Here is a 22,859-nt window from a genome sequence, read left to right as displayed (position 1 = left end):
TGGTGCTGGCATAACTGGATATCAACATGTAGAAGAATGAAAATAGACCCATATCTATCACCATGCACAAAACTCAAGTCCAAATGGATCAAAGACCTCAACATAAAGCCAGACACACTGAACCTTTATAGAAGAGAAAGTGGGAAGTACACTTGAATGCATTGGCACAGGGAACCACTTCCTAAATATAACCCCAGCAGCACAGACACTGAGAGAAACAATTAACAAATGGGACCTCCTGAAACTGAAAAGCTTCTGTAAAGCAAAGGACACGGTCAACAAGACAAAACGACAGCCTACAGAATGGGAAAAGATCTTCACTAACCCCACATCAGACAGAGGTCTGATCTCCAAAATATACAAAGAACTCAAGAAATTGGACACCAAAAGAACACATAATCCAATTAAAAAAATGGAGTACAGACCTAAACAGAGAACTCTCAACAGAGGAATCTAAAATGGCTGAAAGACTTAAGGAAATGCTCAACCTCCTTAGTCATCAGAGAAATGCAAATCAAAACAACTCTGAGATTCCATCTTACACCTGTAAGAATGGCCAAGATCAAAAACACTGATGGCAACTTATGCTGGAGAGGTTGTGGGGTAAAGGGAACACTTCTGCATTGCTGGTGGGAATGCAAGCTGGTACACCCCTTTGGATGTCAATGTGGCGATTTCTCAGAAAATTAGGAAACAACCTTCCTCAAGACCCAGTAATACCACATTTGGGCATATATCCAAAGGATGCTCAATTGTGCCACAAGGACATGTGCTCAACCATGTTCATAGCAACTTTGTTTGTCATAGCCAGAACCTGGAAACAACCTCAATGCCCCTCGATCGAAGAATGGATAAGGAAAATGTGGTACATTTATACAATGGAGTACTACACAGCAGAAAAAAATAACATCTTGAATTTTTCAGGAAAATGGATGGAGCTAGAAAACATTTTGAGTGAGGTAACCTAGACCCAGAAGGACAATTATCACATATACTCACTCATGGGTGGTTTTTAAACATAAAGCAAAGAAAGCCAGCCTACAAACCACAATCCCAGAGAACTTAGACAACAATGAGGACACTAAGAGAGACTTACATAGATCTAATCTACATGAGGAGAAAGTAGAAAAAGACAAGATCTCCTGAGTAAATTGGGAGCATAGGGACCTTGGGGGAGGGTTGAAGGGGGGAGGGGAAAGGGAGGGGAGTAGAGAAAAATGTAGAGCTCAATAAATATCAATAAAAATTTTTTTTAAAAGAAAGAAAGGTCAGTCTTTATTGTATATCCCAAATCATGTTGCTTGAACAGCCAGCTGGAGGAGCCCTGATCTATTTTATATTGTCCCACCAGTTTTTACTGAGGTAGGTGTTGACTACAGGAGGAAACAGGCAAGTAAGAAGAGCTCCTAGCTCAGGCTGGACCCGGAATAGCTCCTTTGGAATCACGTGGAACTGCTTAGAAGAGAGGATCCCACCTGCCCATGCCAGCTCAATTGCATCTGTAGAGGACGCTTAACCTGGCCTGTGTAACTCTGCAGCAAGTGATGAACCTGCCTCATCTTAGCTGGCACACACTCGGCACCTACTCCTCTGAGAATTTGGAAAATTAAGCTATTGACTTATCCTTTAGACTTTAATTCAAATCATACATTTCTAAGAAGGTGAAATGCCTTGTTTTCTTTCTTCCTTTTTTTTTTTTTTTTCGTAGACAAGATTTCTCAGTGTAGCTTTGGAGCCTGTCCTGAAACTTGCTCTGTAGTCCAGGCTGGCCTCGAACTCAGAAATCAGAGATCTGCCTGTCTCTGCCTCCCGAGTGCTGGGATTAAAGGCGTGCACCACCACCGCCCAGCATGACTTGTGATTTTTTTTAAGGCTCAGCCCAAAACGGGCAGTCCAACTCTTTCTTTCCAGGACACCCAAAGGCCACCTGGATACAATCTCACCCATTGAGCAAGGATTCTCACCTGGAGCAAGGACCAGAGGGTGGGGGCTTGGGCAGGGTCTCGAGGCCCTGCCCCATGCAAAACCGCCACCTGTGTGGCAGCCAATCAGGGCGCAGCACGTGTCTGCCTCGCCCGTTAACCCAGAAGGCTCAGGCCGCAGCTCCCTGAGACTTGTGTGGAGGGGCGAAGGAATCTGGCAGTTGGGGCTGTTGGCGGGTGCTGCAGCGAGTGCTGCAGCAGCGGGTGCAGCGGCAGTGCGTGGTGGTAGCAGTCAGGCGCCCGCGAGAAGCCTGCGGCGTCAGGGCCTCAGGGACGGTGGACCTAGGCGTGCCAAGCACGGGAGCAGCAGAGGACCGGACGCTGCAGGACCACGACTATCAGGGTCTGGAACTAAGCTGTGGTCACCTCTGCCTTGGCCTCGACAGACCAAGCCTGATCCCCACTTTTTCCTGGGCTTGGTCCCTACCTCACACGATGTCGGGCCTCATCTGTACCTCTTTCTCTGCCTGGACCTTGTCCTCTCTTCTCACTGTTCTGAGTCCTTATTTCCTCCTCTTCCAGTGCCGAAGCCTGGCCTGTATCCTTCCTCCTGCCTGTCCTCACTGTTCCTTGTTCCAGGATCTCCTCCATATGTCTCCTTGTGTCTGCGTCTGAGCCTGGCCCCAACCTCTCTGTGACCAAGCACATGATAGCATTTCTGCCTGTAACCCTACCTGCTGCAGTCCCCAGCTCTCTCTATCTGTATCTATAACTGGTTTTCCCACCTGTCTACCTGTCCTTCTGCGTTGGGACTCCAGTAGTTACCCCTGCTGGTGTTAACCACATCCAGAGATGTGGTAACTTACATGGTCGGCTCTGAGTTCCCTGGGTGCCTTTGAGATCAAGTCTTTTCTTACCCAAACATCCAACTCCCTGTGGGGTTCAGATCTGGGGGTGAGGGGTAAAGGAATCAATTAAAGGAAAGGTGATGCCTCCGGGAGCTGACAGTATAAGGATGAGAGCCAGAGAACCACAAAATCATGAGTAGGTGGTTTAGTATGGAGAGCTGGGATGTGTTGAAGTGAGTAGCCCTGTGGTTTGAGGACCCAGACCTCTAGGCAGGAATTTAAGGGCCCCAAATTGGTGCAGGGGGTAGGGGGGAAGCAGGGAGGTCTTTGGGAAGGAGGAAAATTGGCACCTTGAATTATTGCTAGCCTTTGTGGGTCCTCTGGTGGTGTGGTGGGATGCAAGGAGGAACAGTGTGCAGCCTCCTCTTTCTCTGGCTGCGAGCTATCCCGCATATCACGAAGTTAGCATCTTTGCCTTCTTAAGCGTGGAGATGCAATAGCGTTTGGTCTTGCTAGCTAGAACTAGTCTTGTCTCTAAGCTGGTGTCAGCTGCATTGCTGGCGGTCTGGAAGCTGTGGTTTAAGCTCTTCTCACTTCTAGGCCTCTGACTTTTCCTGCAGGAGTGACCACGCCAGCAATCCAGACTGGGACAGTTGTGGGGTTGGAAGAAGACTGAGCTGAAAACCTGAGCTGACTGGGTGAGCCCAGGGCAGAGTTCTTATAGGAACAACCTCGGGTGCTGCTCAGACAGCCCTGCAGCACTGGCTCCCACAGGGGTGGGGGCAGTGGAGGGGGGAGACTTGGCTCGTTATCACCAGCATGCAACAGTAGATACTGCCTGTCAGAGGCAGCTCGGAGAACATCCCCTGTAGGTGGCTGCTGTTGCGCCCCTTGCTGGTGCACTTTGGGATCCTTCAAATGTCACACCAGGCAGTTGTTGCCAGCGTGCCAAACATTGGACCCAGTGCAAAGGAACAATCTGATGAGATCCAGGGTGGAGTTGGAGTAGGGCACATGTTCCAGGGAGAGGCCGCTGTGCGTGGTGGGAAAAGGGTGAGGAGAGAAAGTCACTGGCCTGGCCCTTAAAGGATGAGCTAGATTTCTTCTGGTTCACAGAGCAGGAAACACCTCAGCTGAGCGTTGTGACATCCCCGAGTCACGAGATTGGCAGGAAGGGAATTGTATTTGCTAGACTCTTCCTCTTCCTATGGAGAAAAAGGCATGGCCCAGCAATTGACACAGTCATGTTGTAGGTGTCTGTTCTTAGCATGACACCTGACAGTAGGTATAGCATGCTGCTCCTGACAGATGGCCATGTATGACATGCTTTGGAAATAGCTGGCCCATGTGGGCTTGTTTAAGGTTCGGGCCCTGGAGTCCAGATGGCCCCACCTTCATCTTTTTCCCTGTGGTGGGTGACGAGCTGCTCACAGCAGAAAGACGGGGAGACAGGAGCAGTTCCGAGAGAGACAGCTCTGTGCTTTCTCCTCACAGACCGTGGCTAGACACGCATGTGTGAGACAGGAATCAGAGACTAGAGGTGGGGTGGCTTGGTTTGGGTATGTTCCTTTCGAGACGCGGGTGGAACTGAGGAAGTGTTTGGAGGGCACCATGGGTCTGAGGAAGGGCCCTCTGAGGAGTCACTTGCTAACATGCTGCGAAGGTGTCTCTTCATTGTGGGTCATACTTGGTGTCTGTGACACATGACCCACCTGTGAAAGAAGGAACCCATCCCAACGGTGTAATCCTCCCTAAGCCTTATCACAAAACCTTTAAAAAAATCTCAGTTTTAGTATTATGTATCATTATGATTTATATGTCTGTGTAAGGTGCCTGCCTACCTGTGTGCGTGTATGTGTACCATGTGTGTGTGCCTGGTACCTAGGGAAACCAGAAGAGGCCATGAGATCCCCTGGAACTGGTGGTTGTGAGCCATGCTGGTAACCGTGTTGGTAACCAAGCCCATATCCACTGCAAGAGCAGAAAAGGTTCTTAGCTGCTGAGCCACTTCTAGCCCCTTGAAAACAAAGGGTTTTATTAGTACATTTCCATTTGAGCCCTGCCACCTAGCACAGCGGGCAGTCCCCAGTCAGTGTCTGGTTTCCCTAAGAAAGCTGTGTTGGGATGAGAGGCTCACATGCATGAGGCAAGTCCTCAATAGGGAGGATTTAAATATTATAATTTGGGTCTTATTTTAGCACCCTTAAAATACTGGTGATAGATTCATCGAATATGCATGGGTCCATTGAGCGCTAGCCACAGTTCTTTCCTCTCTGACAGAAAATGACGGGTAGAGCCCGAGCACGGGCCCGTGGTAGGGCCCGCGGTCAGGAGACGGTGCAGCATGTTGGGGCTGCCGCGGTGAGTACCCCACCCTTTTCAGTTCACCAGTGTCTTGACACCCAGCCAGTGAGGCCCGTGGCAGGGAATTAAAAGATTTGTCCTAGGGCTCAGTGGTAGAACTTGCCCAACATGCAGGAAGCTCGGGTCTGCCTGCAACAGGTGTAACCTGGGGTCTGGGAGGACCTGAGACCTAGTGTGATGTGAGGAACTGAATCCTTTTTTGGTGACTTTTGCTTCAAATATGTCCCTCCCCTTTGTTTGTTTGTTTGTGGGGTTTTTTGTTTCGTTTGGTTTGGTTTGGGTTTTGGTTTTTTGAGGCAGGGTTTCCCTGTAACAGCCCTAGCTGTCCTGGAACTAGTTCTGTAGACCAGGCTGGCCTCGAACTCACCTGCCTTTGCCTCCCAATGCTGGGATTAAAGGTGGCGTTACCATTGCTCAGTTCAGATCCTTTTTTATTTTGCTTCTATTTATTTATTTATTCAGATCCCTTTTTAATGATCACACACTTAACGACTAAGTTCTGAATGCTAGGACCAGTTTAGGACTAGTTAGGTCTCTGGTGCCACCCTGTGGCATAAGGGGATTCAGCTGTGTTTGTGCGTGAGCAGAGCCAGCAGCCTGGGTACGTCCCACCAAGAACTCAGCAGTCACCCACAGAGGGGGACTTGGTCGGCCGAGGACGACAGAGAGGAATGGTAGTTGGAGCCACATCCAAGTCACAAGGTAAGCGGCAGGGGAGGGAGTGTACAGGGAGGGGCTGCCATGTGCAGGGTGCTGGTGCTTCTGCAAGGGCCCAGCACCACACTGCAGCATAATGGCGTGTGTGCCACCCCATGCAGGCTGGGAATGAGACTGCAGCTAGCCAGGGCCATCTCAGCAACACGGAAACTTCAGATATGTGGCTTCAGTTTGCCTGCTCTGTCCGTTAGCCAGTTTTAGAATGTCTTGGCATCTGTAGTGATTCCCTCACAGCCTTCCTGTGGGTTTGACTTAGTGTGTCTTCACTTGTGTAGGCCTGGGCAGAGAATCAGCACAGCCAACTGCCAGCTCTCAGGCCAGGAGCGTGGGAGGTCTTGTCTTTGAGGGACATTGCTCCGCACATACGTCTTTCTCCTCCGAAGGAGGGGAGACTGGTTTCTGGCAAGTCCATCAGTAGGTGCTGCTGTAGGAACTGTAGCCATGACCCTGAACGCCACCACCAGATCACAAAGCAGGGTTGTCCTGCGGCCCAGGTGTGCTATTGTTCTCAAGTGCCCGGCTGTATACACACGATCCTGTTTTCAGAAGAAGCAAAGATGGACGGCTTAGTGCTGCTCCGTGTGCAGTGTGACCCAGTCCAGGAGTGTTCATGCCCCTGCTGCTGGTTGTAAGCAGAGCCGAGAAGCCAGGAGGCCACATGTCACATTCGTGACATAGTCTCACCCAGTTTATAGAGTTAGGACCCTGACCCCTGGCTCCCTGCAGCCATGATTACAGCATGCAGGCTACAGAGTACACAAAGGTCATGAGACTTAGAAAATGAAAACCTTGTTTCCCAATCAAGAAATCCATCCCTTGACTCCTGGCATCAACATAGCCCAGGCTCCTGGCCCGTTAGAGTAGCCAGAGCCAGGGTAGATGGCTCTGCAAAGGATGAGGTCACACGATTAGACAAGAGTGGACTGCATCTGCCCCCTTGAGCCACTGCAGGAAAGCTGCTGTCCTCCCACCCACTGGCTCTAATCACTGATGCTTTCCTCTCTTTCCTTAAGAGCTGCAGATCTCAGCTGGGTTTCAGGAGCTGTCATTGGCAGAGAGAGGAGGGCGTCGCCGAGACTTCCATGACCTTGGTGTGAACACCAGACAGAACCTTGACCACGTCAAAGAGTCAAAGACAGGTTGGCTCCCAGAAACACTTCTTTAGGGGGCACTTTTTCTGGCACTGGGCCGCAGCGCTTCTCTGGCTCAGGGAAAAGAAGAGCGCTCTGCTCAGCAGCTGCAGCCTCTCCAGCCCCTCTTCCATGTCTGTTATTTTTGTGTGGGTGTATGGTCTCCCCGAAGCAACTGAGCCCTAGTCCCCAGGGCCAGCTGTCTTGAAGGCAAGAGCTGACCACTGTCCTCAGCTCTGCTGGGTCTAAAGGAAAGCTCTCATGGAGCATAACCGTGCCAGGGCCTGACTGTGTGACGGCCCCTCAGGCTCCTCGGGTATCATCGTGAAGCTAAGCACCAACCACTTCCGGCTGACCTCGCGCCCACAGTGGGCCCTGTACCAGTACCACATCGACTATAACCCCCTGATGGAGGCCCGCAGGCTGCGCTCGGCACTGCTCTTCCAGCACGAGGACCTTATTGGAAGGTGTCATGCTTTCGATGGGACAATACTGTTTTTACCTAAGAGACTACAGCACAAGGTTATTTCAAATGTCTCCACTGGCGGGGGTGGGGGATGTCCACCCTAAAGCCAAGTTCAGAAAGGGTCTCCTGGTCGGGGAGATAGGGCTCTCAGAGGCCCCATTATGACTTACTGTGTTCTTGGGGTCAGACAGAAGGGCTGTGGAGAGTTATATGAGGGCTCTCAGCTGACTTCTTAGTCTCAGGTCACATGTCTGTGCTCAGGGGCCCCAGGAACCGGACATCTTTTCTACACAGAGGTAAGACCTGGGTTCCCATCTCTCTGGCTTTAGGTTACGGAAGTTTTCAGTCAGACTCGGAATGGGGAGCACGTGAGGATCACCATTACCCTGACCAATGAGCTGCCACCCACCTCACCCACGTGCCTACAGTTTTACAACATCATCTTCAGAAGGTGCATGCCATGGCAGGGCGTGTGCACTGTGGTTTGTAGATGGGGGAGGAGGAGTGGGGGGGAGGGGTGGGTGGCGGGGGTGGTCTGTGTGGTCATTTGAAAATGTGGTTTCTGACAGGAAAATTAATTTATCTGCCTCCAGGATTCTACCCCTTCCCCAGTGGTGCTGACACTATGCCTTTGAAATACTGTTTGAGCTGCACCCCGGCTGCCCCTTCCCCAGGATGGGTGGGTGGCTGCTGGGGCAAGTGGCAACCACATGAGGAGCAATTAGCTAGGACATGTTCTAGGCATTGGGGAGATGGCCATGCAAGCATGATATTCAACTGTGTTCAAATGCCCAGCACCCACAAAAAGCCAGCCATGGGCATTTGCATGTAATCCTAGTGCTGGGGGTGGGGCAAGACAGGAGAGTCACTGGGCCTGCTGGCTACTAGCCTAGCTGCAGGTTTACTGTAAAACCCTGTCTCAAGGGAGTGAGGTGTGAAGAGTGACAGAATAGGATACAAGGGTACCTGATGCCTCCTCATTTGAGCATGGGCAGACACATACCCCACACATGTAACACACGCACACACGCATTCTCCAGAAGACCCCTCCCTGTAAGGAGCCATCTACATGAGGCAGTCCTTGGATTCATGGCTTATTGGATTCATAGATGGTTCAGTGGTGGAAGGATAGATAGCTCACTGTAGGGATACTTGGCCTGAGGGGATGCATTTGCTTGGTGCATTTTTCTTCCAGGGAAAGCTACCGGAGAGCACTGGGCAGCTGTTCACCTCTACTTTTGCAGCTAGTGGGTTATCCTGGTGTATCATAAAATGGAATCGACACAATTCAAATGTCTTGAAATATTTTTTTCCAACCTTTAGACATTTTAGGACTGTGAACTCCTAGGCAGTGTAGAATTGACTGGCTTGGCTCTGGGCGACAACTTGCCAGCCCTGCTGACTGGGTGCAGCTCCAGGTAGTCCCTAGGATTTGCCATGCTAACTGTTCTGACTTTAAATTCGTAGGCTCTTGAAAATCATGAATTTGCAACAAATTGGACGGAATTATTACAATCCAAGTGACCCGATTGATATTCCAAATCACAGGTTTGTAGAAAACTCCACCATCCCTTGGGCTGCACAGACCTTGCAGTGTTCTGTAAACTAGAAACCACCTGTTGTTGGTGCTCAAGAGTTACGGGAGCATGTAACCTGGCTTGAGCGATACCCAGTCACGCCAGAGGACTTGAGCTACAAAGGAATCCCATCGTAGCCAGCAGCACAGACCTTTTGCACTGCGTCAGTCCTCAGCACCAGCAGCTAGGGGTGCTGAGACATGGTGGCTCAGGAGGCTAGATGGCCCAAAGTAAGGATAGGTTTAATCAGCTCAGTGTATACTTAGCAAATGCTGGTGAAGCCGTGGAAAAGGCAGGGTTCTGTCTAGAGTCTTGTACTAGGAAGTGAGCTGGCGCAGCACATTCTGCTTCCGACACAGGGAGTGGAGCACGGGGCTACGCCTGACGCGCCTTGTGTTGCAGGTTGGTGATCTGGCCTGGCTTCACTACTTCCATCCTTCAATATGAAAACAACATCATGCTCTGCACGGACGTCAGCCACAAGGTCCTCCGCAGTGAGACCGTTCTGGACTTCATGTTCAACCTGTACCAGCAAACAGAGGAGCACAAGTTCCAGGAACAAGTGTCGAAGGAGCTTATAGGCCTAATTGTCCTCACCAAGTACGACTTCATCTCAAGAGCCCAGGGCTAGAGAGCAGTGGGGCTGAGGGAGACAGGCAGAGGTGAATAAAAGGGAGAGATATGTCAGATGTGTGGTATTGTTGTCTTTCCTGTGGTCAGGTACAAAGGACAGGTGCCTCCTGCTCATTACCCTTCTTCATTCCCTTGTTCCCAGCCATTGTTCAGTTCCTTCCCCTGCCCACACATCTCCACATGAGTTGGAGCCTCATGTCCCGAATTCCACAGGTACAACAACAAGACCTACAGAGTGGATGACATTGACTGGGACCAGAATCCAAAGAGCACCTTCAAGAAGGCAGATGGCTCAGAGGTCAGCTTCCTGGAGTACTACAGGAAGGTAGGTTTGTCCCTTGGGTGGTGTGCAGGAGCACACAGGCCCTGCTCAGTCTTGCCTACATCACTGAGAAATTCCCCACATACCAGACGCGTACTGCCCTAGTGGCTCTGTCCATCAAAATAGTTGCATTTGACAGTGCATCATGGGGACAGACAGGTACTGCCAGTGGTGGCAAGCAGTTTGCCCTGATCCCTAGCTCTGTAGCTTCGCCTGGTCCTTGTCGACCAGGGCTGCTGCAGCTGGGTCCAGCTCTCAGAGAGGTCTCAGTAAGGCACAGCTTTCTGCTGGCAGATGGTAGGAAGCCAAAGGTCATCCAGCACCTGTGGACTCCAACTCTACCTACCCGTATCCTGTGGCCAGGACTCTAATAAGATGGGGAGAAGGAGACCCCACCTTCCTGCCATACTAGCCATGCATGTTCAGTCATGTATGAAGACCATGTCTGAGGGAACATTAACTTTTTTAACTCTGATGGTTGGTTCATTGAGGCACAGAGAGATATGGATCAGGTTCATTGATGGCATGCTGGCTGGTGACATCTTGCCCTAAGGTGGGCATTAAGACTAGACTGTTACAACTTGACTTATTGATGTGATGACACTCTTTTATGCTCAGTGGAAATATTTTAAATCCAAATTAAAAATAAGAATGGTTGCAGAATAAGCAGCTTCTGGGCTATAGATGACAGGAAAGACCTTCACACCCTGGGGTTAGGAGCACCATGACAGTAACCTGAGAAGTCTATTCTGTGTCGCCATGGTCAGGTCTCCAAAGCTAAGTCCTGACGACTTGGCTACATAGAGCTCATCCACCTGGGAGAGCTGGGTCAGCCCCGTCCTGCTCCTGCACCCTCGGTGGCTGGAAAGAGCATACACACCACCCTTCAGGACGGTTTGACATGTGTCTAGCCCAGCTTGGTACCCAGCTTTCATTGTCAGTTAGGCATCTACCACACCCACGGGTGTGCCACACACCCTGTTTGGTGTGTAGCATGCCTTCCTTTCCTCCTGAGCAGCAGTACAACCAGGATATCACGGACTTGAAGCAGCCAGTGCTGGTGAGCCAGCCCAAGCGTAGGAGAGGCCCCGGAGGCACATTGCCGGGCCCAGCCATGCTCATCCCGGAGCTCTGCTACCTCACAGGTGCATAGTGCTACCCTCTTCTCTTCACTCATCCCTGCCCACACCCGCTGGGGGCTATGCAGCCTTGCTGACTGGCTTTTGCTGGCACTGCTCTGGGTGCAGGTCTGACTGATAAAATGCGCAATGATTTCAACGTGATGAAGGACCTGGCGGTGCACACGCGACTGACTCCTGAGCAGCGGCAGCGGGAGGTGGGCCGCCTCATCGACTACATCCACAAGTAGGCAGGCTCAGCTCTCCAGCTTCTGTTTGGGGGTTCCCTATAGGTCTGAGAGGGGTCTGGAAGGCAGGAAGTGTGGCCTCCTATGTTGGGAAGATTATGGAGGGCTGTCCTGAGTTCTTGATACCAGTTCTTCTCAGGGAGCCAAGAAGTGAAACTTGATATGCCCATGTGTCCTTTCCAGTCCTGTCAGGAGAAGGCTGTGGAGGGGGCGGATGAAGCAAATCTCAGGCACACATTTTCCTGCTTGTGTAGACTGTGGGTCATTCACTGGCATGGCGTCTGAGCACTGGGACTCTTCGGGAGGTGGAGAGAAGCTTATCTATGTGTTCTAGGCCCAGAGTGGCCTTGAACTGTGCTGCAAGCCACAGTGGCACCCTGTCCACCCGAATGTGGGTCACCAGCCTGGCTGCTGCCTGGTCAACAGTGCTGAGTACCATTTGTTCAACTCACAGGGATGACAATGTGCAGAGGGAGCTTCGTGACTGGGGCCTGAGCTTCGACTCAAACCTGCTGTCCTTCTCAGGAAGAATCTTACAGTCTGAGAAGATCCACCAGGGTGGGAAGACGGTAAGGCTGGCAAGGTGGTGTCCAGGCTGAGTCTCACAGGGGCAGGGGACAGCCCACCATGCACCAGGCCGCTTCTCTCCATCCCCTGGTCCTGTTCTCTGCCAACTCTGGAAAACCACAGAGCCACCTGACAGGGTCATTCTGTAAGAGGCAGCTTGTGACTCTAGCACATGTAGAACCAAAGCCCAATCCTCGTGACAAGGGAAGATCTGCTAAAGAGAAACTGAAGAGCTAAGAGGTGGTAGTGCACACCCTTAATCCCAGCAGGCAGAGGGCAACTGGACCTCTGAGTTCAAGGCCAGCCTGGTCTACAGAACAGGTTCCAGAACAGTCAGGGCTATCTAAAGAAACTATTGCAGGGGGTGGGTACACAGCATAACTTAGGAGCCGAAGGTCCTGCCAAGGAGCCCCATTAGATTGGCTTTGTCTCTGTGTGGGCCACGAGTCTCTCAGGAGTTGATCTAAATATTAGAGTGCTTTTTGTATCATCTTCAGGAAAAGGAAAAATAGAATTTCTCAAATAGTTTTAAATGAAATCAAACACTACAAATACCTGTTCTTTTCAACTGTTGCCAGCAATCGAGCCTTCTTGCCATAGGCAGGGCTGGAAGATACAGTCCAGTCAGGTGAAGGGAAACTCTGGATTTTTGCTGTGATGGGGACAAGTGGCTCTTCCCTGAACTTTCTGTTGGCACAGGACACCACTGTCAAGGGCTTAGCTCTCTTTCCAGCCCCTGACAGGATCTTACTGTGTAGACCAGGCTGACTTCTACCACTTGCCTCTCCCTCTTGAGTGTCGGAATAAAAAACATGAAGCCACCACCCATAGCCTGAGCCTTAATTTTTACATTTTTTTTCATGAAGAAAATGGCACTTGTTTCAATAATGAGAGGAAGGATGGAGAGTTTGTCCTGGGCCCTCAGAAGGGTATGGTGTAGAAAAAGTCCTCCAGATGCCTCTGGTGTCTTCTCTCCACTGGGGACTTTTGATCTGTCACTTTGATTCAAACTTAAGTGTGGTAGTCTGTGGTTCTACATGCATGATAGGATTGAGCAAGACCAGTGGCTTCATCACAGCTGACAGTAGCATCTCTGCCCTTTATTCTAGTTTGATTACAACCCGCAGTTTGCAGACTGGTCCAAAGAGACAAGAGGCGCACCGCTGATCAGCGTGAAGCCATTGGATAACTGGCTGCTGATCTATACCCGCAGGAATTATGAAGCGGCCAACTCATTGATACAGAACCTGTTCAAAGTGACTCCAGCCATGGGCATCCAGATGAAAAAGGCAATCATGTGAGTGTCTGAGGCCATCTACTCTCTGGTCTGCATTGTGATTGGCAGTTATCAGAAGGGTGTGTGATGCACCAGTGAGCTCATGACAGCTCTAAGATCTTCCACAGCTCCATGGAACCCAGAGGGATTGGATGGGAGAAAAGAGCAGATAGGATGTTCTTGGGGTAGGTTCTTCTTTCTTTTTTTTTCCTTTTTTTTTTTGTTTTTTGTTTTTTTTTTTTTTTTTTTTTTTTTGTTTTTCGAGACAGGTTTTCTCTGTAGTTTTGGAGCCTGTCCTGGAGCTAGCTCTTATAGACCAGGCTGGCCTCGACCTCACAGAGATTCGCCTACCTCTGCCTCCCGAGTGCTGGGATTAAAAGCATGCGCCACCACCTCCTGGCCTCGGGGTAGGTTCTTGAGCCAGGATGGTGGTACAGCTTGTTAGCCATGCCCTTCACTGAGTTGAGCTCCTGTATCTCTGCTTTGTACCATTTGGGATTGGTGCAGGGATGTTGGCTGTGTTAAGGTCTGAGGGTTGTGTACTGCCCATCTTTATGTTGTTGATGCTAGGATTGAGGTGGACGACAGAACAGAAGCTTACCTGAGAGCCTTGCAGCAGAAGGTGACATCAGACACTCAGATAGTGAGTAGCTGCTGGGTGCAGACAGTGCTGCAGCCTGAGGCGGGCAGGGGGTCTTGAGGGACAGAAGACTGGGGTTTTGAGCTCAGTAAGGCTGGTGCCTGTGTGGGTGTGTGCCTTGTACAAGATGAGGAGAAGCCATGAAGAAAAAGGCCACGTTCTGCCTTGATTCTCTGGTTCTAGACACTGGAGGTCATAGGGTGAGGTCAGCAGTCAGACTCTCCTAAGCTGGGATACCTTGACATTAGTGAATGCCATCTTTCCATCGTGTGAAATTTGGCACCCAGGAGAGGCGTGGTGATAAGGTAGCCTGATGACAGTAGGTCCCATGTGTGTTGTGTGAGTCCACGCAGTGATGTGAGGCGTGTCTAGGGAGAACACGAGCCTGAGGAGAGAGCATCACCCCATTCTCACACTCCCTACCTCTGACTTGGTCACAGTTTTAAGCTGGCTCTTGGAAGTGTAGATAGCCACCTGGGCCACTTATTCAGTCATGCTGTCTGTGGCATCACTGTGCTGGGCCCATGATCCCATCACTTGGTGCTCCTGCTCATACCAGGCACACATCTTCGTTGGTGTGTTTCCTGGAAAGGCTTTGGACTCTGTGTGAAGTCCGGTCCACCTTGGTCTCTGATCATGCTGCTGCTCATGGGGCTGCCACTCAATTGGGCCTTCCCCAGAAAAGTGGGGGAGGGCCACCAAGCATCGCAGCAGTGTGGAGTCAGGGCTCAGGCGGCAACCGGCCTAGTGTGACCTCACTACTGTCCTCTGTCCAGGAAGCCCTGGCCTTCTGTGTGGCAGGAAACTACAGCAGGCTCAAGGTGGAAGACTGCCTGCAAGGGAACCACGCTGGGAAGTTCATTCCACCCACCTCCCCAGCCCCCACATCCTCAGCCATGTGAAGGAGGAGCTTCTGTATACGTGGATTTAGAAATTAGCCAGTTAACTGTTAACGCTCCAAGTTTCCCATGAACATGGCCCACATTTTGATGTATTTTGCTGATGTCTGCCACCTCAAACCCTGAAGCCACTGCTGCAGACCTCATTAGCCTGTAAAGTCATTGGCCTCCAAGAACGGAGCAAAGTCCCAAAGGAGCAGATTCTGTGAAGCCACTCACTGTTTAGGCTTAAAGCTGTGATGGCGATGGCCGAAGCCAGCGGTGTGAAGCTCCACAGCCTCCATCACCTTTGTGGCTCAGGGGAGCCTGTGTGCTGCACGTGGTGAACAAACAGGATGGACCTCCAGACAATGGTACATGGTCCTCTGTGGCTGTGGCAAAGGGAAGTCTGTGACTGGAGCTGCGCCATGCTGGCTCACAGCTGGCTGCTGATGGAGCGTGTCTAGATGAGCTAGTCAGACTGCTCATGGGGAAAGATTGACTGCATCTCATGTCTCAGTTTCTGCTAGGATTGCTTGGCTCCATGGTCTCTGGTGAAGCAGGGCATCCCAGCAGGAGCATGTGGAGACTCACACCTGCTCACCCTGTGGTGGCCCCAGAACAGAGAGGAAAGGGAACATCCTTCAGTGGTGACCCGACCTACTTCACCCAGCCTCAGCTCTTGTGTTTTCCACCATTTCCCATTGCCACCAAGGCATGGCTCAGTAGGCAGACCAACAAGGTCAGAGCCCTCGATGTCCAACCATGTGCCCAAAGCCTACCTCTGAACACTAATGCACCAGAGTCCGAGCCTTCAACAAGCCAAGCAGCATTGAAGAACCAGCTGGAGGCTTTTTCTGGCTCATGCAGAAGCATTGATGAGCACAGGAGTGACCCGTACCCTTGGTGTGTTCCCTCTAGCTCAAGAGGCCACACCACCACGAGGAGCAGGAGCAGCCAGGCTGCCCATGTGGCCAGAGACCTGAATAGTGGCCTGCCATGCTTCATCCACTATTCCTTCATTTCCTTCTCAGAGGCCACAGGCAGATACTGCCATTTTACCTAGAGTAATGGAGACAGCAGGTGGAGCCTAATTTGTTGGGGACCAGAGAGAATTGAAAACCAAGAATCTGGGTACACATTGGGTGCTGGAATTGTGAGTCACAAGCTAGATTTGGTTTTAGGAACTTAAATGTGGACCCTCAGAGTTTGGGCTGGGGGAACCTGGTCAAAGACTCCTTCTTGTTCTCAGAATTGTCATTCTTCCTTCCTGGGAAAGTTTACATTCTGACCAGATTCCCAAGCAAAAGCCATGGTTCTTGGGGAGCTGTGAGTTCAGCCTCAAAGAGCTGCATGTCTGTCCACCTCTGAGGCAAAGCTGTGCTTGCCTTTCTGTTTACCCGGATCCACTCATGCTGGAAGTGTGCCATGCCCGGGTCCCAGGTTTGTTATGTGCAGTGCCTCTCATGTGAATGCTTGTCACTCAGAGTAAACCAGCAGCATTAAAACGTTACTCCTGACCCACTGATTAGCCACATGGCAGAGCTGACTGGTGGCATGAGTGACAAGTGTCCTTTGCAACACAGAACTTAGGTCTGCCCCCTTGCTCTTGGCCTTCCATGCCCTGGCTCTCTATAATGAGGTGCTTGGTTTGTTTTCAGGTTGTCTGTCTGTTGTCAAGTAATCGGAAGGACAAATATGATGCCATCAAAAAGTACCTGTGTACAGACTGCCCTACCCCAAGTCAGTGTGTGGTGGCCCGGACCCTGGGCAAGCAGCAAACAGTCATGGCCATTGCCACCAAGATTGCCCTGCAGATGAACTGCAAGATGGGGGGTGAACTCTGGCGGGTAGACATGCCTGTGAGTCTGCTGTCATGGAGATGGGGCAGCTAGTGGGGTGGACACACCTGTGAGTCTGCTGTCATGGAGATGGGGCGGCTAGTGGGGTGGACACACCTGTGAGTTTGCTGTCATGGAGATGGGGCGGCTAGTGGGTTGACATGCCTGTGAGTCTGCTGTCATGGAGACAGAGTATTGGTGAACTCTGGCGGGTGGACATGCCTGTGAGTCTGCTGTCATGGAGACAGGTGTGGTGGTGAACTCTGACGGGTGGACATGCCTGTGAGTCTGCTGTCATGGAGACAGGGTGGTGGTGAACTCTGGCAGGTGGACATGCCTGTGAGTCTGCTGTCATGGAGACAGGGTGGTGGTGAACTCTGGCAGGTAGACATGCCTGTGAGTCTGCTGTCATGGAGACAGGTGTGATGGTGAACTCTGGCGGGTGGACATGCCTGTGAGTCTGCTTCCATCAGAGATGGGGTGGTTATGTGGACATCTAGGGGAAGGAGCCAGCCTTGCTCACGGCTGCCAAAACCCTGCCACAGCTAAATGACACTGTTTTCACTAAAGCTGAAGCTGGCGATGATCGTGGGTATCGACTGTTACCATGACACCACAGCTGGGCGGAGGTCCATCGCAGGATTCGTTGCCAGCATCAATGAAGGGATGACCCGGTAAGCCAGGGAGCAGCAGTGGTATCATGAAGCATGGGACTGGCCCTCATTGTCCCTGTCCTGCCACACTCAGAACATCCCCATTCTGCTCTCTACTGTGTGCCTTGGGGCACATTAAATGGCCAACTCTGAAAGTGCCTTGGTTTGATAGCTGTTCTTGGCCCCTGAAATGTGTCTCGTGCTTTCAGTGTAACAGCCCAGTTCACCCAGTCCTCTGCTTTTTCAATATTGGTTTTCAGTGGTTGTGGAATGAGGGAATAGCCCATTGCCGCAGAGCCTGGAGCCTGGCCACTTGTTAAATGTAGATGTTAGTGGCTGTGGCCTTGGTCTTGGGGAGCAGAAGGGAAGCGTGGAAAACATGACCTGTCAGGAACAGGGCGGACAGCACTTATTCTAGTGGGTGGGTGCTCCCAGGTGACCCCTCTGGTCTCTCAGTTGTCCCCTGCCGAGTTAGAGAGTTAGAATTTGGGAAACTGCCATGGGTGACTTGAAAACAGTCTCTTGTTCTGCTTAGTTGAGGCCTCCTAGGGATATGGGAAGGGTAGCAGGAATCTTCCTCAGAAGATTCGTAGGAAGGCCAGAGCAGCTGAGCCTGGCAGACCCACGCCCTCACCACCCTACTTTTTTCTGAACAGCTGGTTCTCCCGCTGCGTCTTTCAGGACCGTGGCCAGGAATTGGTGGATGGGCTCAAGGTGTGCTTGCAAGGTGGGTCTGTGTACCCTTGTAATCTGCTGGGGCCCTTGGGCTGTTCCCAAAAGTGGCTGGGAACTGGGAGAAACAGGTATTGTGTCTGTGAACTCAAAACCTCCCCACTTTTTGCAGCTGCTCTGAGGGCTTGGAGTGGCTGCAATGAATATATGCCTAGCCGTGTCATTGTGTACCGAGATGGTGTAGGGGACGGACAGCTGAAGACGCTGGTCAATTATGAGGTCCCGCAGTTCCTGGACTGTCTCAAGTCAGTTGGGAGAGGTTACAAGTGAGTCCATGGGGTTGGACATGGCTGCCCCCTCTAAAATAAGTGTCACTCAATGGCAAGGAGAGAGTGCATGGGCTTGCTAGGAATCGGGCTGAAGGTAGGGACAGGAGATGGAGGCAGGGCTGAGCAGGCAGCCTGAGCTTGCTGTTCCCTGAAACTGGGTCTGGATAAGTTATAGGTCAGCGCTGCTCAGGGTAGGGCACTTTTCTGTGGTTCTTCCTCAGCAGTCCCTGCCAGCACACCACCCTGAGCTTCCCGATCTAAGCCCAGTCTAGGCAAGCACATGGACCCAGGACCCAGCTTTGTTCTGTGTTGCACCCAGAACTGCAAGCAGCTGGCAGGTCTTGCAACAGCAAAGCTTTAGAGGCAGCTGCTGACATTTCTGGCAGGGTCCTGCTTCTCATTGCTACCACATCGTGAAAGAGAAGCCCCCAGTGTGGGCTTCATGCTCAAGGCCTTAGGAGCTGATGATCACTGGAGAACAACCAGTTTACTGGGTAATATGTTCTTAGAGCCCCACTCTCCCTGAGAATGGGGTCAGCCATGTCTGAGTTTGAGAGGAACTGATGTCATCTGAATCAGGACTGCCAGTCATGTTAGATGGCAGCCTCATTCTGAGGTCCGATTCACTGACTTCCATGTGGATTGTGTATGAACAAATGACTGTCCCGAGGAATTTAAGAGGAGCATCTCAAGAGGTGGGAGGGTGAGGCGGTGAGTCTTCTGGAAGACTATTCCTTGCCCTCAGGGAGAAGAACTGTCTAGAGGCTGCATGTTCTGGCTGTGCATCTAATGATTCCCTTAGTGTGAGCAGTGTAGAGGGAGCTGGTGGTAAGGTGTACATGCCTTTGAACCAGCTCTTCCAGACAGGTCTCAGAGTAGAAAATGCCCATTGTAGCACTGATACCAAATACTTTGGAAGCCTGCCGAAGGCAGTGTTGTGATTTGATAGGCGTAGTAGATTTGGTCTATTCCCGTGCCTGAGTAGCCTGTCATGGGAACCACAAGAGACATATTGTTGTCCACCTCCAGGTCACTTCCTGGACTTTGGTCTGTCCCAGAGGAAGGGGCTGACCCTCCTCCAGCATGCAGTGAGATGATATGTCAAGGGCAGGGGGGCTCTTTCCTGAAGGATACATGAACATGTGACTTCTTACCTAGACAGGCCACCAGCTCAGCATGGCCATGTTCTTCTTTGTCCTCAGCCCAAGACTGACTGTGATTGTGGTGAAGAAGCGTGTCAATGCCAGGTTTTTTGCTCAGTCTGGGGGAAGACTTCAGAACCCTCTACCGGGGACAGTCATCGACGTGGAGGTCACTAGGCCAGAGTGGTGAGTTCTGGGGCCTCATGTCTATCAATGTTAGCTTGTTTGTTTTCCAGTTCCTGAATGACACCGTGTTTCTTAAATGTCCCAATTCTTCAGCTAAGCTGATCTGACATATTTCCTAAAGCCCAGGTTTCTCAATGCTGAGACCCTGGAAGCAACACCCTCTGGCAGCTCCATGGTAGTTATAGTTGTGTGTGGCACTTCAGACTCTAGGAACAGCTTCTGCGGACAACATCTATATTTTGACATATATAACCCATCTATAGGTTTTTATTTCTACCGGATCTTAAGCTCTGTGATGTTTCACACAGTCTTCCAGGGCTCAAGGTGATGAGAGGGCCTATTGTCAGCAGATCTGTAGCCTACAGTTGACTTCAAAGTTCCAAAGTAAGAAAGCAAGAGGAAGCTAGGCCGGTCACAGCATGCAGGTTTAACCATATAGGTAGACAGATGTACATCTCTTGTGACCTCCTCACTAGCTCTCTTCTGGGATTGTAATGGTTGTCTGAGGAGGTAAGCTTTGTCCCTGGGGGCAGAAGTTTACCACCTAGTCTGACACCCTTTGTTCTAGAGAGTGAGGTTATAGAGGGCTCCGGGCATTGCAGGCGAGAGCTGGGAACCTCCATAATGCCCCCATGTTCCCTGACTCGGGTGGGTGAGCTGCTGCTAACAGCAAAGCATCATGGATCTTAAAACCTAAATTGGGTACTTAACTCTCCCGGGTTAAGCACATGCTCTAAAATCTGAACTCTGAATCATTTGTGGCCCTGCATCTCAGAGACGGAAATGGCTACAAAATGTTTGGTGCTTCTTTTCAGCTATGTGATTTGAGTAGGGGTTTTATTTTGAAATATACTATTTTGGGTTTTTCTTTTGCTCCGAGGCTGCCTATGGGATTGGCTATGGAAGAGAGTTGCTGTCGCTCCAGGAGCAAAGTGGGGCAAACAGATAAGGCCGGTACCTAGAAAGGGCCAGTCTGAGGCCTGTCTCACCCTTCACAGAACCTGGGACTATCACTGAGTGTTCAGGGCACTAGACAAGAAGAGGGTTGGTAGCCCATGAGCTCAGGGACAACACCCACGTGAGTTTAGAGTAGAAGGCATGTGTTCTCACCAGATGCCATTTAAGTCCTGTGAGAGCCACTCAGGCCCTTGGAGCCAATGGCAGGAGAACCTTTGAAGGTGGCAGTCTGGATGCTACACACGGAGCTCTCCCTTTCTTGGTCAGAGCTTGTCTCTTCCTGGCAGGCACATCATTGAACATCTCTGACTCATTCTATCCCAAATAGACTCCAGTGTAGACCACTTCTGATTTCTAGGTTGTCTAATTAAGTAACATCAGGATCACAGGGTCAGTTTCCTTTGCTGATAAGGTCAGATCACAGGAGCCTCCTGACTGACACTCTGCCAGGGAACAGAACTCGGATGGATGCCAAGTTTTCTAGTGTGCTGTTTAGCTTGGCCTTAGCTTGGGTCCTCTACTAGTCGCTCTACCTCTGGCTCTTGCACGTTTGTTCTGAGTCCTTGGTGATTAAAGTTGTTGCATTGCTGTTACTAATATGGAAGCAGTAGGAGGAAACTGGCTCCACCCTACTCTGGTGCCACTGCTGCGTGCCCATGTGTGCAAGCCCCCCCCACATACACACAGCATGGTGACACGTATGGAAAGAGTCTTGTCTTGTGTGCGTGCTGCCACAGTGGCTCATGAACAGTTTGTCCTGTCCTGGGCACCACAGACACACTGGGGCTGGAGAAAAAAATGAGGTTGTTTAGAAGACGAGGTTTTTCCTTATATAAAAGCACGAGTCCTTGCCTTGCCTGGCTCTTCCTGCCTTTCCAGGTATGACTTTTTCATCGTGAGCCAAGCAGTGAGGAGTGGGAGTGTGTCCCCAACACACTACAATGTCATCTATGACAGCAGTGGCCTGAAGCCCGACCACATCCAGCGACTGACCTACAAGCTCTGCCATGTGTACTACAATTGGCCTGTGAGTGCATTATCGTTCAGGGCCACCTGTCCTGCTCAGCCTGCTGTAAGGACCCTGGGAGTCCCACCCAGCTCAACTCAGTGACTGGCCCTCTTTTCCCCCACAGGGAGTCATCCGAGTTCCTGCACCCTGCCAGTATGCGCATAAGCTGGCCTTCCTTGTGGGCCAGAGCATCCACAGAGAACCGAACCTGTCCCTGTCCAACCGCCTCTACTACCTCTGACCAACAGCGAGGGCCTGTGTGCTGGCTTCCTTCCAGAACTCTGCCAATCCTTCCCTTTCTGCTTTTCACATGGCTGTTGTTCTAGTGGGGTTTTCGGGTGGGGGTCAGGGAACCACAGTTTGGTTTTTAGGGTTGGTATGTAGCGGCTATAGATTTAGGTTATAGGTTTGATGTTTGCTTTGTTTCTCATAGTGCGTTGTGACAGCTTGCTTGGCAGAGCTGTAGCAAGGCCCTTGGTACCACAGATAGACTTTCCTAAAGCAGCCATGTCGGCAGGTTCTCAGAGGTGCTCCCAGGAGCACCTCTTACTGTACACTGCTCTAACTTCGTTTCATGCATGTTTGAGTTTAAAAGGGGGACAGACATGAGGCAAGAATGCCTGCAGCATCTTAGGCAGGCACTAAGATAAAGACTGGGGTGCCTTTCGGTATTTCTTTTAAGAGTTAGGCCATACAGAACGAAAAGAATTGTTGAAAAGATCTCACCTTTTCCTCATGGAAGTGTTTTCTGACTGATGGGGCTGGCCGTAAAGAAGTGGATGCTGTTGTTTTGTTTTGCAATTTTCTTATCAAGTAAAATTAGTGACCATCGCTTTACTTAACAGGGTAGTTTTTAGTTTTTGAAAGCCTGTATTTTATTTCTGTTTTTAAACTACTTGAGACCACTCAGGGATAAAATTTCATCCCTTAAAGTAAATGTGTCAGGTGTGGTGGCATATGCCTGTTATTTCAGCATTCGGGAGGTGAAGCTGGGATAACCCCAAATTCACAGTCAGCCTAGGCTACATAGTGAGACCTTGTCTTTAAAAAAATAGAAAATGGAGTCATAGAGTTCGTGGGTGCTAGTATCTGTAGGAACTTTTGGGAGTGAGCACTGCCTCTGCCCTAGGGCCTGGAGGGCTGCGACTTGTGGGGCAGTTATGGTCCCACATCCATTTGACTCTCTTGCAAAGAGGAGGCTTGGAGTTCTGTATGTTATGAGAGCAGCTTGCAGTGTGGCTACGGGGATGAGTTGTACTCATCGGTGATGTGTGTGTCCCCGGCGCAGCTCAATAAAGTTCCATCTCACTTTACTGCCATGTGCTGAGGGTTTCTCTGCATTTTGCTTCCTTGTGGTTCTTAAA

At 50.8% G+C, this 22,859-nt stretch overlaps 1 protein-coding gene across 1 annotated transcript; it reads left to right on the top strand.

The window, feature by feature from the left end:
- Positions 1–5,053: 5,053 nt before the first annotated feature.
- On the top strand, positions 5,054–21,856 carry Piwil1 (piwi like RNA-mediated gene silencing 1). The gene is made up of 20 exons (XM_057765306.1): positions 5,054–5,131; positions 5,722–5,836; positions 6,865–6,990; positions 7,289–7,503; positions 7,777–7,898; positions 8,915–8,995; positions 9,427–9,624; positions 9,871–9,982; positions 10,998–11,124; positions 11,227–11,344; positions 11,800–11,914; positions 13,022–13,209; positions 13,759–13,831; positions 16,368–16,568; positions 17,118–17,221; positions 17,857–17,927; positions 18,045–18,198; positions 19,404–19,529; positions 21,366–21,513; positions 21,620–21,856. The coding sequence occupies exons 1-20, from the start codon at positions 5,054–5,056 to the stop codon at positions 21,734–21,736; spliced, it is 2,589 nt and encodes an 862-aa protein (XP_057621289.1). The 3' UTR covers positions 21,737–21,856.
- Positions 21,857–22,859: the final 1,003 nt, after the last annotated feature.

Source organism: Chionomys nivalis, chromosome 3 (assembly GCF_950005125.1).
Source record: "Chionomys nivalis chromosome 3, mChiNiv1.1, whole genome shotgun sequence".
NCBI classification, from domain to species: domain Eukaryota; kingdom Metazoa; phylum Chordata; class Mammalia; order Rodentia; family Cricetidae; genus Chionomys; species Chionomys nivalis.
This window is presented reverse-complemented; position numbering and strand designations above follow the sequence as displayed.

Coding starts and splice junctions, on each gene's coding strand:
- Piwil1 (XM_057765306.1), top strand. CDS start 5,054: ATGACGGGTAGAGCCCGAGCACGGGCCCGTGGTAGGGCCCGCGGTCAG. Junction 5,132..5,721: donor AGCATGTTGGGGCTGCCGCG/GTGAGTACCCCA, acceptor GTGCGTGAGCAG/AGCCAGCAGCCTGGGTACGT. Junction 16,569..17,117: donor TCTGGCGGGTAGACATGCCT/GTGAGTCTGCTG, acceptor TTTTCACTAAAG/CTGAAGCTGGCGATGATCGT.